The sequence below is a fragment of the Peromyscus eremicus genome, chromosome 4 (genome assembly GCF_949786415.1).
Source record: "Peromyscus eremicus chromosome 4, PerEre_H2_v1, whole genome shotgun sequence".
In the NCBI taxonomy this organism is placed as follows: domain Eukaryota; kingdom Metazoa; phylum Chordata; class Mammalia; order Rodentia; family Cricetidae; genus Peromyscus; species Peromyscus eremicus.
Window position 1 is genome coordinate 28,820,163 of NC_081419.1, and position 13,534 is coordinate 28,833,696.

At 46.4% G+C, this 13,534-nt stretch overlaps 1 protein-coding gene across 2 annotated transcripts in view; it reads left to right on the top strand.

Moving 5' to 3' along the window:
- Positions 1 to 2,146: 2,146 nt before the first annotated feature.
- Kif5c (kinesin family member 5C) overlaps positions 2,147 to 13,534 on the top strand; it is a 168,215-nt gene continuing 156,827 nt past the window's right edge. For both annotated transcript variants that reach the window (XM_059260454.1, XM_059260453.1), the window contains exon 1: positions 2,147 to 2,287. In XM_059260454.1, the coding sequence (XP_059116437.1) occupies positions 2,162 to 2,287 (126 nt within the window). In that variant the 5' untranslated portion in view covers positions 2,147 to 2,161. The remainder of the gene's footprint in view (positions 2,288 to 13,534) is intronic.

Here is a 13,534-nt window from a genome sequence, read left to right on the forward strand (position 1 = left end):
GAGTCTGAAGGAAACTAAATACCTTGCCACAGGAAAGAGAGGAAGGTTCCAGCTCAGGTGAGTTCTTCATTCAGTATGCTTCCTACTCTGCATTCCATGTTGCAGATGGGGCAAAGGCTAGGAGGTATTCATTGTCTAAATGTAGTGATGCAGACACAGGAGCCTGAGGCAGTAAGGACAGCCAGCCGCAGGTCATCAGGGAAATTCTCCTGCAGAAGCAGTCTTAGGCTTGACAAGTTAGTGTTGGCAAAGTCCGATGGACACCCAGTTATTGGCCAATGCGTTCTTATGGGACATGGGAATGCATCAGTTTTCTTTCAGGAACCTTCCGACTATGAAGGTCTTTCAGAAAGTTACAAAGTTTCTGACTCTGTTGTGCTAGAGGTAGATGCTAGCTTAATCCCAGATCGTTCATAGACCTTCCCTAGGAGGTCTCATATCCAAACTTGGAAAAACCGTCTATCTTTATCTAAATCGGAGACTGACACCCACAAGCGGTTGGAACTTGGTTTCCTGATAGGTGGGGATGGGTCCTGAGTAAGAAGATCAGTACAGAGACAGTAGTCCCTAAGGCAGAGTACGAGCAGCCCACCCTTTCTCTGGCTTGGCCATTTAAGACCTTCTTGAATAAATAAGACCAGCTGTATTCTAGTAAGTTCTCCATTTGCTTCCGGGGCCCTGATCATGTTCCTATCAACTTTCATAAGGTCCCAAGGACACGGATAGATGAGAATGGGTCAGTAGGGCAGACCAAATGGCTTAAACAAATAATATATATATATATATATATATATATATATATATATATATATATATATATATATGCAGGACTGCTGAATGGAAGAAGTCCCAAGAAGTTTGGTACCTGTTAGATTGTAAGCATCAAGACAAGAAGTTACAGGAGGGGAGGGAGCCTAAGCATATAGGGATAAATGTGATTATGGGGGCCTGGGCTTGTCAGGAACTTTGTGTTTGATTTTCTGTACATTCTGTTCATTCCACGGGATTCTAAACATGATTAGAAATTGATCAATGATTAGTTGTAACTGAGAGGTCAAATACACACACACACACACACACACACACACACACACACACACACACACACACGTATATATTTGGTCCCGAGCTGCCTTCTGAGTGTTGGGATTCCAAGCATGCACCACCACCCTTGGCTGAGAGGTTCCTGACTTGGGACTCAAAGGCCAGTTTCAATCTTCAGGCTCTAAAGTAGCATGCTAAATATATGGGTGTATGGATTTGTTTTCTGACTTAGTTTTGCAGTGATAAAGTCCCCGACTTTCATCGAATATGACCCGTTATGATCTGTTATGAACTACCTATGTGCAGGCATTTCCAGATCTAACTAGCTTCCATGTCAATCTTGTTCCTTTCCTGTTTTCCTTAGAACTCTTGCAAAAACTACTACACCGAGAAACACTCTACAGCTGTTCAGTTGTACACTGTGTGGATAAGTATTTTTTCTTTGGGATCAGGAAAAGATGTGACCTGGTTTTTATAAAGGATTTAACCGGGGATAGTAACTATGGCTTTCAATTCTGTTCTTGACTTGTGTAGCCACATCAGTCCTGCAGCTCCCCGAGGGACGGGGGTGGGGTCGGGTGGGGATGTGTCTTCACAAGGTAATCCAAGCATCTTTGCCTTCCCACCTGTAGGTAGACTGTCTGACTACAAGTCCCGGGATGCGCCGCGCTCACACCCAGGGTGGGGAAGGCTCTGCGGTGACGTCACCGTGCCGAGGCGGGGCAGAGGGGCGGGCCTGGAGGTGCCGGAGCGCCCTGGTGCTGATGCAGGATGGCTGAGCGCGCCGGAGCCCGGGAGGTCTGAGCCGGACGGGGATCCCTCCCTGCGCATCGCCTAGTCCGCCCGCCGCGTGGTCGCGGGCAGGTGGGCCAGGGCGAAGGACCGGGCTGGAGGTCAGCAAGCAGCGGGAGAGGGGTCCAGCTGATAAGCTGCTCTCCTTCCCGGTGGCGGAGCTGCGGGGCTGTCCAGTGCAGGCTCGCGATGACCTGCTGAGAGGCTGCGGGAGGCTGCGGGAGGCGGCCTAGCTGCGGGCAGCGGTTGGTTCGCGGCCTCCTCGGTGGCGCTGCCCAGCCCGGCCCCCCACCCATCCCCGCGTCCCCTCCTGCAGCGTCCGGAGATGGCGGATCCAGCCGAATGCAGCATCAAAGTGATGTGCCGGTTCCGGCCCCTCAACGAAGCGGAGATCCTCCGCGGGGACAAATTCATTCCCAAATTCAAAGGCGAGGAGACGGTGGTGATCGGGGTAAGTGGCCTTGGTGTCTCGCCCCTCCTTGGGCTTTGCACCGCAGAAATCTTGCGGACGCCCCCTCGGACATCTCCGCGGGTCTGGGCTCTCGGGTGGACCCGATGAGAGCCCTTGGCCAGTGACTTCCTCCTGGCAGTGGTGGCGCGGGGCGGCGGGGGCGTGCGAGGTCCGCCATTGTTCGCGGGTGGGGGCTCGGGTGGGCCTATTGTTCCCACGCTCGCCGCCGCGTGGGCAATGTTTCGGGTTGCCAGCAAGTCGGGATGCCTGGGCCTTGGTCAAAAGTATAAGCTCTACAACCCACAGATGCACCCCGGCTTCGATTTGTCTTAAGACCTTAACCAAAAAGGTAGGGCGAAAAGGTGCAAGAAAAACAAAATCCCCGCCTGGGCCTTGCATAGGCGGCTTCACCTTGCTCCCCGTGTGGAAGGTGAGGGGGGCTCTTGGTATCCCTGGGAGGTCTCTCATGTCTCCTGCTCCCTATCACCCTGAATTGTGCTAGATTTGTGCTTTCTCTGCTTGACCCCCCCCCTGCCCCCAGATCCTGTCTCCCGAATGTCCGCAGATAGTCTGATAGGCTTGCTCTGGGTGGAGCGGAGACTGTCCATTCTGCTGAGAGAGGGAGTCCCTAAATAGCCTCTCTGTGACAAGAGCAGAAGTTACTTAAGCGTATCCAGGGTCTCCCCTTTGATCACCCATCCCCACCTTCCCCCCTCCCCCCATCACAGTGCCTCTCCCCAACTTAACTCCCTCTCTGCAGTCTGGTTGCTGGAAGGGGGAGGGAATCCTAATGGCTTGTAGTTCTTAAGGGAATATACCAAATGAAATAAACTAGACTTGTCCCCACCCCCTTTCTTAGTCTGCTGTCCCTAGAGTGTGTGGCCCACGGTGCCCTCTTTGTATTCGAGCCGCGTGGGAAGGGACTGAGTTAATGCGAGCCTCTAGGTCCCCACTGACACGTTCCTGGCAGCCCGCTCCAGGCTGCTGATGCAGCCTTCCCGACTCCAGCATTGATTAAGTGATGTCATCTCCATCACTGAGCATGCTCGGACTATCCCCCCCTCCCCATCCCCCCAGGGACTGTTGTATTTAGGTCAAGTGATTGACAGGTGACAGTTTTCTGAGTATAGCTAGAGAACACCTAGCCTTTTTCAAGCGGGAGGCCTGCGTTTCCCCGCCTAGGCTGTCCCCAGCATCTTTGGCAAGGTTGTCTGCTGCAGTCACACTGCAAAGGGGCCTTGGACGAGCAGGTGCTAGTTGTACTGGTAGGTGGGTATTTTCCTCTGTAGGGGATGAGAGGCCAGGCCCTGGCCTGGGGGCTTCATCCTGTATCTTGCTTAAGAAGGCGCCTTTCTTTTTCTACAGAGCATGACCCCTTCCTTCCCGGTTTTCACAGTTAAGGGAAAACACAGACCTCTGAAAACTGTGTGGATGGGCGGTCACTCATTCTGATACTTGACCTATGAGGGTAGGAAAGGGATTTTTTCCCCTTTGCTTAGTGTTAACTTGCAGAAAAGATGTGTGCTGCAATTATTGATGAGGAAATTCTATACTTAATGGCGTGTATGGGCTAGTGATCTATCCATGGCAGCCTGGAGCTGGGGTTACAGCTCCTATCAAGAGACCCCATCATAGTCTGATCCTTCCTTTCCTGAGTGAGGAGGCGTGGTTCAAGTAGAGTGGCAGTTGGTAGCTGCTTCTAGTCCCGCCCTCTTGGCTTGTAACAGTGTAACAGTTTGTAAAGTAACAATTGTTCAGCTCCTGAGAATGTTCTGGTGACCTTGTTTTTTCCTTCTTCTTCTGATACTTTAAAGGGCCTGAAGTTCTTCCCATATCTCCTGATGCTTCAACTCTTAATCCTCTGCTCCTTCTCCTCCCCCACCTTTCTCCTCTTCTACAAGGACCAATAAAGTAGAGCAATAAATCCTCTTAGATGTGCAAAGCAGAGATTCTTAATTTTAGTACTATTACTATGAGTCTATGCTTATTCCCTGCTTAAATGTACATGTAATACTAAGTTAAAACAAGCAGACACAGAAACATTTGAACAAAAAGTTATGAATGTGAATATACACATGGCACTTCAATTTCAAGGTTGTTTTTGCTCATCCTACTTAATATAATGAATTTTTTTAAAAAAGATAATTACTGAAATAAAGCATCCTATAGGAAAGTGTTACCGATTAGCTTGACTTTTCTAAGTGCAGGCTTGCTATTACCACCTTTCAGACTAAGAAACGGGCATTTTCAGGAGGTTAGAGGTTTCTCTATTTCATTCTCCAACACCCCAGGGTAACCAATATTCTGATTTCAATATTGCATATGAATTTTGCTTCTTTTTCTTAATGTAAAACCTTACCGTAGGTTTTCTGCTGTGTTTCAGGCAACTGACATCACAATTGTCGACATTACAATTGTCAAATTGGTCTTGTTTGCAGTGGTATTCCACCAAATTAATATGCCTAAGTTTACTTATTCCTTAGATTTTCTTTTCTTAAAGAGAGTCTGGCTTTGTAGCCCAGGCTGGCTTTGACCTCATGATCCCCCTGCTTTAGTCCCCACAGCACTGGGATTAGGTGTGAGCCACCAAGCCCCGTAGCTGTTGGGAGATAGTTGGTCTGCTTCTGCTGGGGGCTAGCCTGGATGCTGCTGCTGTGGGCATTGTTTTGTGCATCTTTTGGTCCATGAGCATATGGAATGGATCACTCTCAGATGGGTAAGTGTTGGGATTTGTGTTGGCTTGGCCTTAGGACTCTTCCCATCCCTAATTATTAATGTAGATGTAAATACAGTCCAGCAGCGCGTAGGATTCTTAAACACCTCATAGAAAGTCTCTAAGCATACGTGACTCAATTATACATAGAAACAGCCTCAGTGGGTACATGGTGAGGATGTCCAAAGAACCTAGAACTTAGAACCACCCAGAAGTGTCACTTTTACTCTCAGCAGACACAAAGGAGGACATTTGGTGGAGTTAGCTGTTAGTTCAAGGTCAAAAACCTGGAAGTTCTTAGTTTTGAAGCAGAGATCATTTTTTTCCCCCTTAAAGTCCTGTTCAGTTCTTATGGTGTTGCACATCGAGAGAGAAAGATTTTTCAGGTGGAATTTCTAGGGGTCTCCTTTAAGGAAATGCACAGTCTTGGAAGAGTCGCCTCACCACCCCTACTTTGTGTTTGAAGCCTCTATGTAAAACCTCCCCCTCCACTCCTCCACCTTGACTTTTCCAGCCCCAGACAGCCTCTGTACTTCGACCTAATGGTCCTGTATTCACTACCTTTCTGTTGCTGTGATAGAATGCCATGACCAAAACCTTCTGGAAGAGTTTATTTGGGCCTCTGGTTCCAGAGGGAAAGTCCACAATGGCAGGGGACCCATGGCAGCAGGCAGCCAGGGCGAGAAGCTTAGCTAGCACATCCTCCCTCGCTGACTCCAGCAGAGGGTGAACTGAGAGTTGGAGTGTGGCTCAACTCTCAAAGCCAGGCCCCAGGGACTGCTTTGTCCAGCAGGGCCACGCCTCCTAAGAGTTCCATAACCTCTCCAACCAGAGACCAAGTGTTCAAATGCATGAGTCCAGAGAGGACATTCTTACACCATCACAGACACGCTTTTTTTGTATATGATCTCACACGGTTCTCCTTATATTATTGTTAATTTGATTACATATCTAGTGATATTGTCAGCTACTGGGGGGGGGGGGGGATAAGGACCATCCGGGTGTTGCTCCTTTGTACTTTCTGGGCCTTATCCATGGTATTGGTATTGCAATATTTACTGTTCTCTTTGTAAGTCTGGAAATCTTTAATATATTTTCTTTGTGTGTGTGTGTGTGTGTGTGTGTGTGTGTACATGTGTACATGTGTGTGGAGGCCAGAGGTTGACATTGAGGTGTCTTCCTCAACTGCTTTCCATCTTATTTTTTTGAGACAAGGTCTCTCACTGGACCTGGAGTTTGCCATCGGGCAAGGCAGGCTGGCCGCTGAGAGCCAGGGATGCACTTACCTTTGATTCCCTGGCCCTGGCATTACAGGTGCATGTCCTTACACCTGGCTTCTTATGTGGGTACTAGGGGTTTAACTTGAGTCTTCAGGCTTGTTGTGTAGCACTCGCTTTCCTGACTAAATGATCACTCCGGTCTCTACTTTGATATAGTAACTTAGTGACTTGATTTTATAGATAGCAGGATATGGAAATAGTTAAAACTAACAATTTTAAGTGCCATTCCTCTGAGCGGGCTTTATACGAGAACATTAATTATACTAAAAGGGCTATAAAAAATTAGAGACGAAAATGCTGTGCTCAGCTTGTTGAAAATTGGGAGAGCTACTGACACCGGTGGTGAGCCGGAGTGGGAGGGGAGGGCTCATGATGAGAAAGGGGACTTTTTCTTGTATCACATTAGTTCATCAGAGAAAATGACCGGATTTATAGGACTTCTCAGATGACACCTTCATTAGCCGCTAAAATCCTGGTGAGTCATCCATCACTGGGGGCTCTGCCTCTTGGCTGTGGAGCATCTCTGTTGATGAAAGAGCTCTGACTTGGCGTTCTAGATGGTTCTTTAGTATGGCCTTTCCTACCTCACTTTCTTCACTTAAGGTGGTGGCAGAAGTCAGTGGCTTGTAGGCCCCTCCACGATCATCTGAAACCTTCTTATCCTATTGTTAGATGGTTAGCAAGCTTAACTCCCTGTACAAAGTCCCATTTATCATATAACATTGACATCTAATGGGGCTAGCGAGTGTGGGCATCTTTGAGGAACATTAATCTGCCTAACATATAATGCCATACTAGGCTATATAAAACATTTCCATCTCACAGCAAAATAGCACAACTACATACACATACATGCACACACACACACACACACACACACACCACACCACACACACACCACACACACCACACACACACACACACACACACACACACACACACACACACACACCCCGACAGTAATTCTCTATTCACTCTTCCAGCTGCCATTCATTATTTTTCTGCTTCTGTAATTTTACTTTTCCCAGGTTCTCATAAAATGTTAAATATCTCTTTGAGTCTGTTTTTTTTTCACATAGCAACTCTTTGTGATTTACTTATATTGGGTTTATGCATATATAAATAGGTTTGTTGCTATTTTGTATAATATTTTTCCATTGTATGTATGGACATACCACAGTACTTATCCATTAATCTTCTGAAGGACATCTGGATTGTTTCCAATAGGTATGATTATGAAGAAAGTTGCTATAAGCTATTGCATATAGATTTTATGTGAGCATACATTTCTGTTTCTCTTGGTTGAATGCCCAGAAGTGGGATTGCTGTATCATTTGGTAGCTATATGTTTAACTCTATAAGAAACTGCCAAAGTCTTTTTCAAAGTGGTTGGACCATTTTTGCATTCCTGTCTAAAAGCAGTAACATTTTAAGTCAAAGTTTTAAATAGCATAGTCAGTCATTTTGTTTAAGTGTGTGCTAAACTAGCAGTGTCTCAGTGTATCAGCCCTTCATCCTGTGCTCCAAATTCGGAGATGTTTCTCCTTGCTGAAAATAGATTAGTAATTTTCTATAAAAAGGCCGTCAAATATTGGCGTGCACAAACTCAAGGGAGTAGTGATAAGCTGGAACATGCTCCCTACACTGTTATAGTCCTCACCATTCCCAGGGAGGCATACAGTTGGTGCTTCATAAATGAAGAGCTATGTAGAGGCAGCTGAACAGTCAGGCAGAACTGAGCATGGATTCCCTAGCTAGTGGTGACACTTCTCCCCAGTGACTTAACTATTTCCCAGGCCCCAGTTTTCTCATAGTAAAAGTGGGGAGAACTATCTAACAGGGTCTTTAGGCTAAAATGAACTGATCATTCTCTGGCCCAAAGAAAATGTCCAACCTGAATTATCTCCTGGATCTTCCATCCCTCTTATGCACTTTGTTCATGCAAAGTCTTGCCGTATGTTGACTATCCTCTGAACATCCTTCTTGCGTTTCTTAGGCATCTGTCTGTCCTGCCCCCCCCCCCCGCCCCCAGCCACTCTTCATCTTATTTGTGGTCAAAGCTCATGTTCCATGTAGTTATAGGTTCCGTTAGCTGGTTCTTTATCTGAAGCAATCATGTCCAAGACTGCAAGACTGCGTGCGTGCGTGCGTGCGTGCGTGCGTGCGTGCGTGCGTGCATGTGTGTGTGTGTCTTCTCCCCACTGCATTATAAGTTCCTTGGGCAGAAGCTGTTTATTTATTTATTTTTAATGCTTTCTGTCTGCGCTACTGTAGATTGTGTAGTCATGTTGTAAATGTATTCTGACTGAAGGTTGTTCTTTTCCCGTGCTTGGCAGCCAGTCTGCATAAATGCTGATTTCTGTATTTCTTTAAATAACTTGGGAATCACTGAAGATATTCCTTTCCCTCTACCTGCACTCGTATGGCCCGACTCTTCACATTAATAATGTTTTCCCCTCGCAGCCTCCCCTCCCCACCTTTAAAGTTTGAGCCCTCCTCTACCCGTGTTTTCCCTGCGGTTCATGCCTTATATTTTTCACCTGTGTTTCCTTATTTTTTAAAAAAAGGCAAAAACAAAGGCCTGCTCCCAAGTGGTTTCTCTTGAGGGGGAAAAAAAATGCTCCCTTGACAGATCCAATTCCATCTTATTTCTTCCCTTTCTTAAACAAACAAACAAAAATAAGCTCCTCCCTTTCCCCTCTTATTGTATAGCAACCAAATATCTTTTGGTAGAAATGGTTGCACACATTTGTGATCATTTGTAAATGTGGAGAGACTGGGAGAGAACAAACAGTTGAAATCCTTTCTAGTGTCTCCCAACCCCAAACATGTGAGGTCAACCTGGGAGGGACGCCCAGATCTGCTGCTTCTTAGCTTGGAAAATGGCTGGCCTGTCCTGAGTTCTGGCTTCCTTGTTTGGAAGCCGATGATGGCAGCAGTCCCCTTCTAGGGTCGCATGATGTGAAACACCTAATTCACAGACTCAGCTGCAGTGTACAACAGGTATTGAGAAGACACTCTCTATGCGGGCCAGCTAAGGGCTGTTTCTCTGTCCTCTTGTGGAACTGACCCTCTTTGGGAAAGCCCAGGTCTCTCAGAGGTTCCTGGTGTCTGCAGGATGGACCCGGATGCTTCGGTGAGGCATCTGGGGCCCTCTGTCTGCTTACTTCCCTAACCTCACCCCTTACTCTGTGTTCTAGCTGTGTTGCATCATTCCTGGCTCAGTGCCCCTCCCGTATCCCAGCTCCTCACACCTTCATGCCCCAGAGACTGCCTCCCTAGTTTCCCTTCATGGCTTCCTTTTCTGCTTCCGCTCCTTCACTACTTCCTCAGGGACTCTGACGTCCTCCTTTCCTCTTCCTGATGGCGAGGTAGGGTTAGCCCTTTCCTCCTATTCTCCCAGTCAGACACAGTGGATACTTTTATCCCATTAGGCTGAAAACCCTGTGAGGGCAAGGAAAACATGGCCATTCACTCTGTTTTCCAGGCCTGGAACTGTGCCTGGAACAGAGTGTTGTTTAGTGCCAGTGTCTGTGGAAAGACAGGCCTTCTTCCTGTTGGAACCTGCCTTTATTGCTAACCCTGACTTCTCTGGCTCTGGACATGGCTTTTCTGCCTTAGGTACCTTCGTGGTCTTGTTATCACTTAAAATAAGATAGCTTTCCTCTGACCTAGGTGTGATGGTGTCCACTTGTAACCCCAGAATGTAAGAGACTGAGGCAGGAACATCTCCAGTCTGGGCTACGTACTGAGATTCTATGGCAGAAAGGAAAAAAAAAAAAATAGCTTTTAATAGTTTTTTTTTTTTTTTTCGGGGTGCTTTTAAAATATATGCTCATTAAAAAAGTCAGATGATGGAAATCATAAAGACAGCAAAATAGCTCATTGTTACTGGCCAGGAAATACCAGTTAACGTTTCCTGGCATCCTCCACTGCTTCCTGTTTCCACCATGTGTACTCTGTTTTAAAAGAGATTCTGTTTCATAGGGTGTGTTCTAGAACCCAGCTTACTAAGTGGCGTATTTCACACATTTGCATTTTGGTGATTTGCTTATGACTTCACTATTTTTTTTTTTTTTAACCAATTATTTAGCTGCTTTATTCTGAGGAGCATTTGGGGTTTTCTCTGTTTTTCACCCATTATAAACAGATGTTATTCACCTCGGCCCACCAGACTTCTTTGTGAATTGGCTCAATTATTTTCAGTTATTTTGGAAAAGTATATTTCTAGAGTTGAGATTGCAGGGTGAAGGTTAGCTACGATTTTAGGGCATCCACAGTCTGGAGAGGAAGCGATTTGGAGATGGGGAATTGTCCTGTATTTTATAGTCTCGCTTCTCTGCTTGCCCTGTGGAATCACTGCCAGTTTGTCTCATCAGGCAGTCTGGTCTGTGCTAAATTAAATTCTTACTGGGAATGTGTCTTCGTCATGCACTGTTAACCCCTAGATCCAGAGCGTGGCGATGCCTTCAGAGTCTCAGTGTAAACTGCAGGGTTTTGTAGGCGGACTCCTGTCATTTTCAATATCCCGGAGGATGTTGTTTCTTCCAGGTGATCAAAAGCTAAATCTTTCTCTTGAGGCAGACACAGATAGAGGCCAAGGTTGTAGTTTTAAAGTGAAATAGGATGGATGTACCGTTCCTTCTTCTGTTGACATTGAATGGCCTGTGATAGCCCAGGGAAGTGGGGCGCTGAGTAGGGACCAAAAGACCTGTCAGAAAGGCCCTAGAAAGAGGACTTTCATTTCTCTTTTCTTGATTACTAGTTGTTCTTTAAAAAAACAAACAAGCAAACAAACAAACAAACAAAAAACAGTAAGAATTTAAATGTACACTAGAGTAGAAAGAATACCAGAGTGGAAAGAATAAAAAGACACATCCCCATGTCCCCCTGATCAGTCTTAACCATCAACACCAAATAGCCAATCCTTTTCTCCCATCATCTCCTAACCTTTCCCATACTCACTAAATTCCTTTATGGGGGAAAAAAAACCCTCACATTTTATGTCATTTGATCCCCAGACTTCAGACCTCTCAAAGGTCGGAACCCTTAAATATAACTGTGAAAGACCATAGTAACTAAAACACTACCAATAATTCCTCACTGACAAGTACCCACCACCTCATAAATTTCAGACCCCACAAGTGTGTTTGAATTGGATTGGCAGGTACTTTTGATTGACAGGGACTCTCTTCCCCTGAGGAGAGAGAAAAATGTTGACCCCGAAACAACACAAGGGGACTCTACAGGGACAGAGGCCTGGTGGAGGCAGGAGCATGCACACAGTGACAAGGGCGGATCAGAATTCCAGACCCAGCTCTGCCAACAGTGCTCATGTTCTTATCCTTTTTCATCAAGCAAGGCTGGTGGCTTTGAGGTCCCAAGGTAGCTGAAAGCGCTCCACACTCTGTGACTTTGCCTTGCTGCTGCACTCGCTGGCTCCAGTCAGCTTGTGGAAATGCCGGGGACGGGCGAATGCATGCCATATGTCTCTCAACCACAGGACTTAGCCTTGTTTGATCAGCGATTTGGAGAGGTTCTTTTAGGTGTGTTTGGGAGATTCTTCATCTTATCTTTTCATCCTTGGTGCGAATCGAATATTGGGAAACACATCTTCAGGGGATGAGGGAGTGTAGTTTCTGCTTTCTTGTTAAAAGAGGAGAGAAATGGAGAAAAATGGGAAAGAAAACAGGTGGAGGTAATTCATGTTTTAACACTTGGCAGGGTAGGTTCTGAGGAGCTACAGACCAATAATGACTTTAGAAGCTTGTTATATGAAGATCTTGGTCACACAGCTCTGGACTGACAAGCCTTAGGGACCTTTTTATTTACAGACTCCCTCACGGGGCTTTGCTCCAGTTTCCTGCTCAGCCTTCGCCTCCTGAGGAGCCCAGAGCTGTCTGCTTGATTCTCTGGGGAGGTTGTAGTATAGTTTTCCTCAAAACCTGTCTGGAACCTTGCTCCGCAGAGGTTATTGATTTCCATCTGGGAACTGGGGTAAATAACCGCTCCCTCTGACATCAGAAACCTTGGAGAGTCATGGAGGAAGGGACTTTTATTTCTCCCATAGCTAACACCTACCCTAAAGGGAGGGACAGATGCCAGTCTGATTGGCTGGTCTCTAGACCTCTGTTAGACTCGGTTTCTGGTGGGGTAGGTTCCTGAATCAGTACTTCCTATGTTTGACTTCTGTGGTAAACTGAGGTAAACTGACTTCTGCAGTCTAGCTTCTTGGGCTGGCCACCAGGGCTGTTTCCCACTCCTCCTTACTGGCGGTGAGCGGCTCACAAATTCCAGGTCCAGTTGAACTAGTCTCCAGTTCCTGTAGGCTTGGGCAGCAGGGGAGGAAGGTGGTGGGGTGAGGAAGGTAAAGAGTGTAATCCTCCTCACCTGCCCTTGGACTAGGCTCTGTGTTAGGATGGTGGGTGCTGGTGCCCTACCTACACCATGCGTGTGTCATGGGATTCCTGTGTGGGACAAATCCAATGGAAGGGTGGAGGAATAAAGGAGCAGCTGAATTTTAGAGGAGACTGTGGTGTTCTTGGGTCCCCAGTGCTAATGTCATTGTGATCCCATTAAATTCCTGATCCCATTAAATAAGTTCATGTTTATAATATATGTGGGAGAAACGTTAGCGTTAGAAGAAGAATGTGTAGCTCTTTGGAAAGTGCTGACAAAATGGCACAACCAGCTATTAATCTGTTTAAACTAGTAGGAGACAACATCCGAAGTACTCTCTGCTAGACAAACAGCATGCGTGTGCACATGCATTCACTAAATTTTCATGGTAAACATGGCTGTGGACAAAGACTTGCTTCAAGATTTGCTTCATAAATTTTCTGATCTAGATTTGTCCAAAAACATTTGCAAGGAGGGAAATAGATACCCGTTTGTCACATCCTAGCCCTGGAGGGGCAGAGGCACGTGGGTTCTGGCACTCCCTGGCTGGCTACTCTAGCTGAATCCTGTGACTCCAGCTCTGCTAAGAGACTGTCTCAGAAAGTAAGGCAGAAAGCCGTAAAGGAAGGTACCCTGAGATGATCTCTGGCTTCTACACATAAAGCAAGTTCGTGCAGCTGTCCGCCTTGCCCCACCCCCTAAAAAAACTACCTAAAACCAGTCTAAAGCAGTACCAAGTAGATTATGGAAAACTTGTTAAATATGTTCATTGTCACTCCCCAAATGTTTCCTTTTAAAAGAGGTATTTTGTGCATTGTAACATTTTTTTTGGAACTCCCCTCTGAGCTGCCCAGT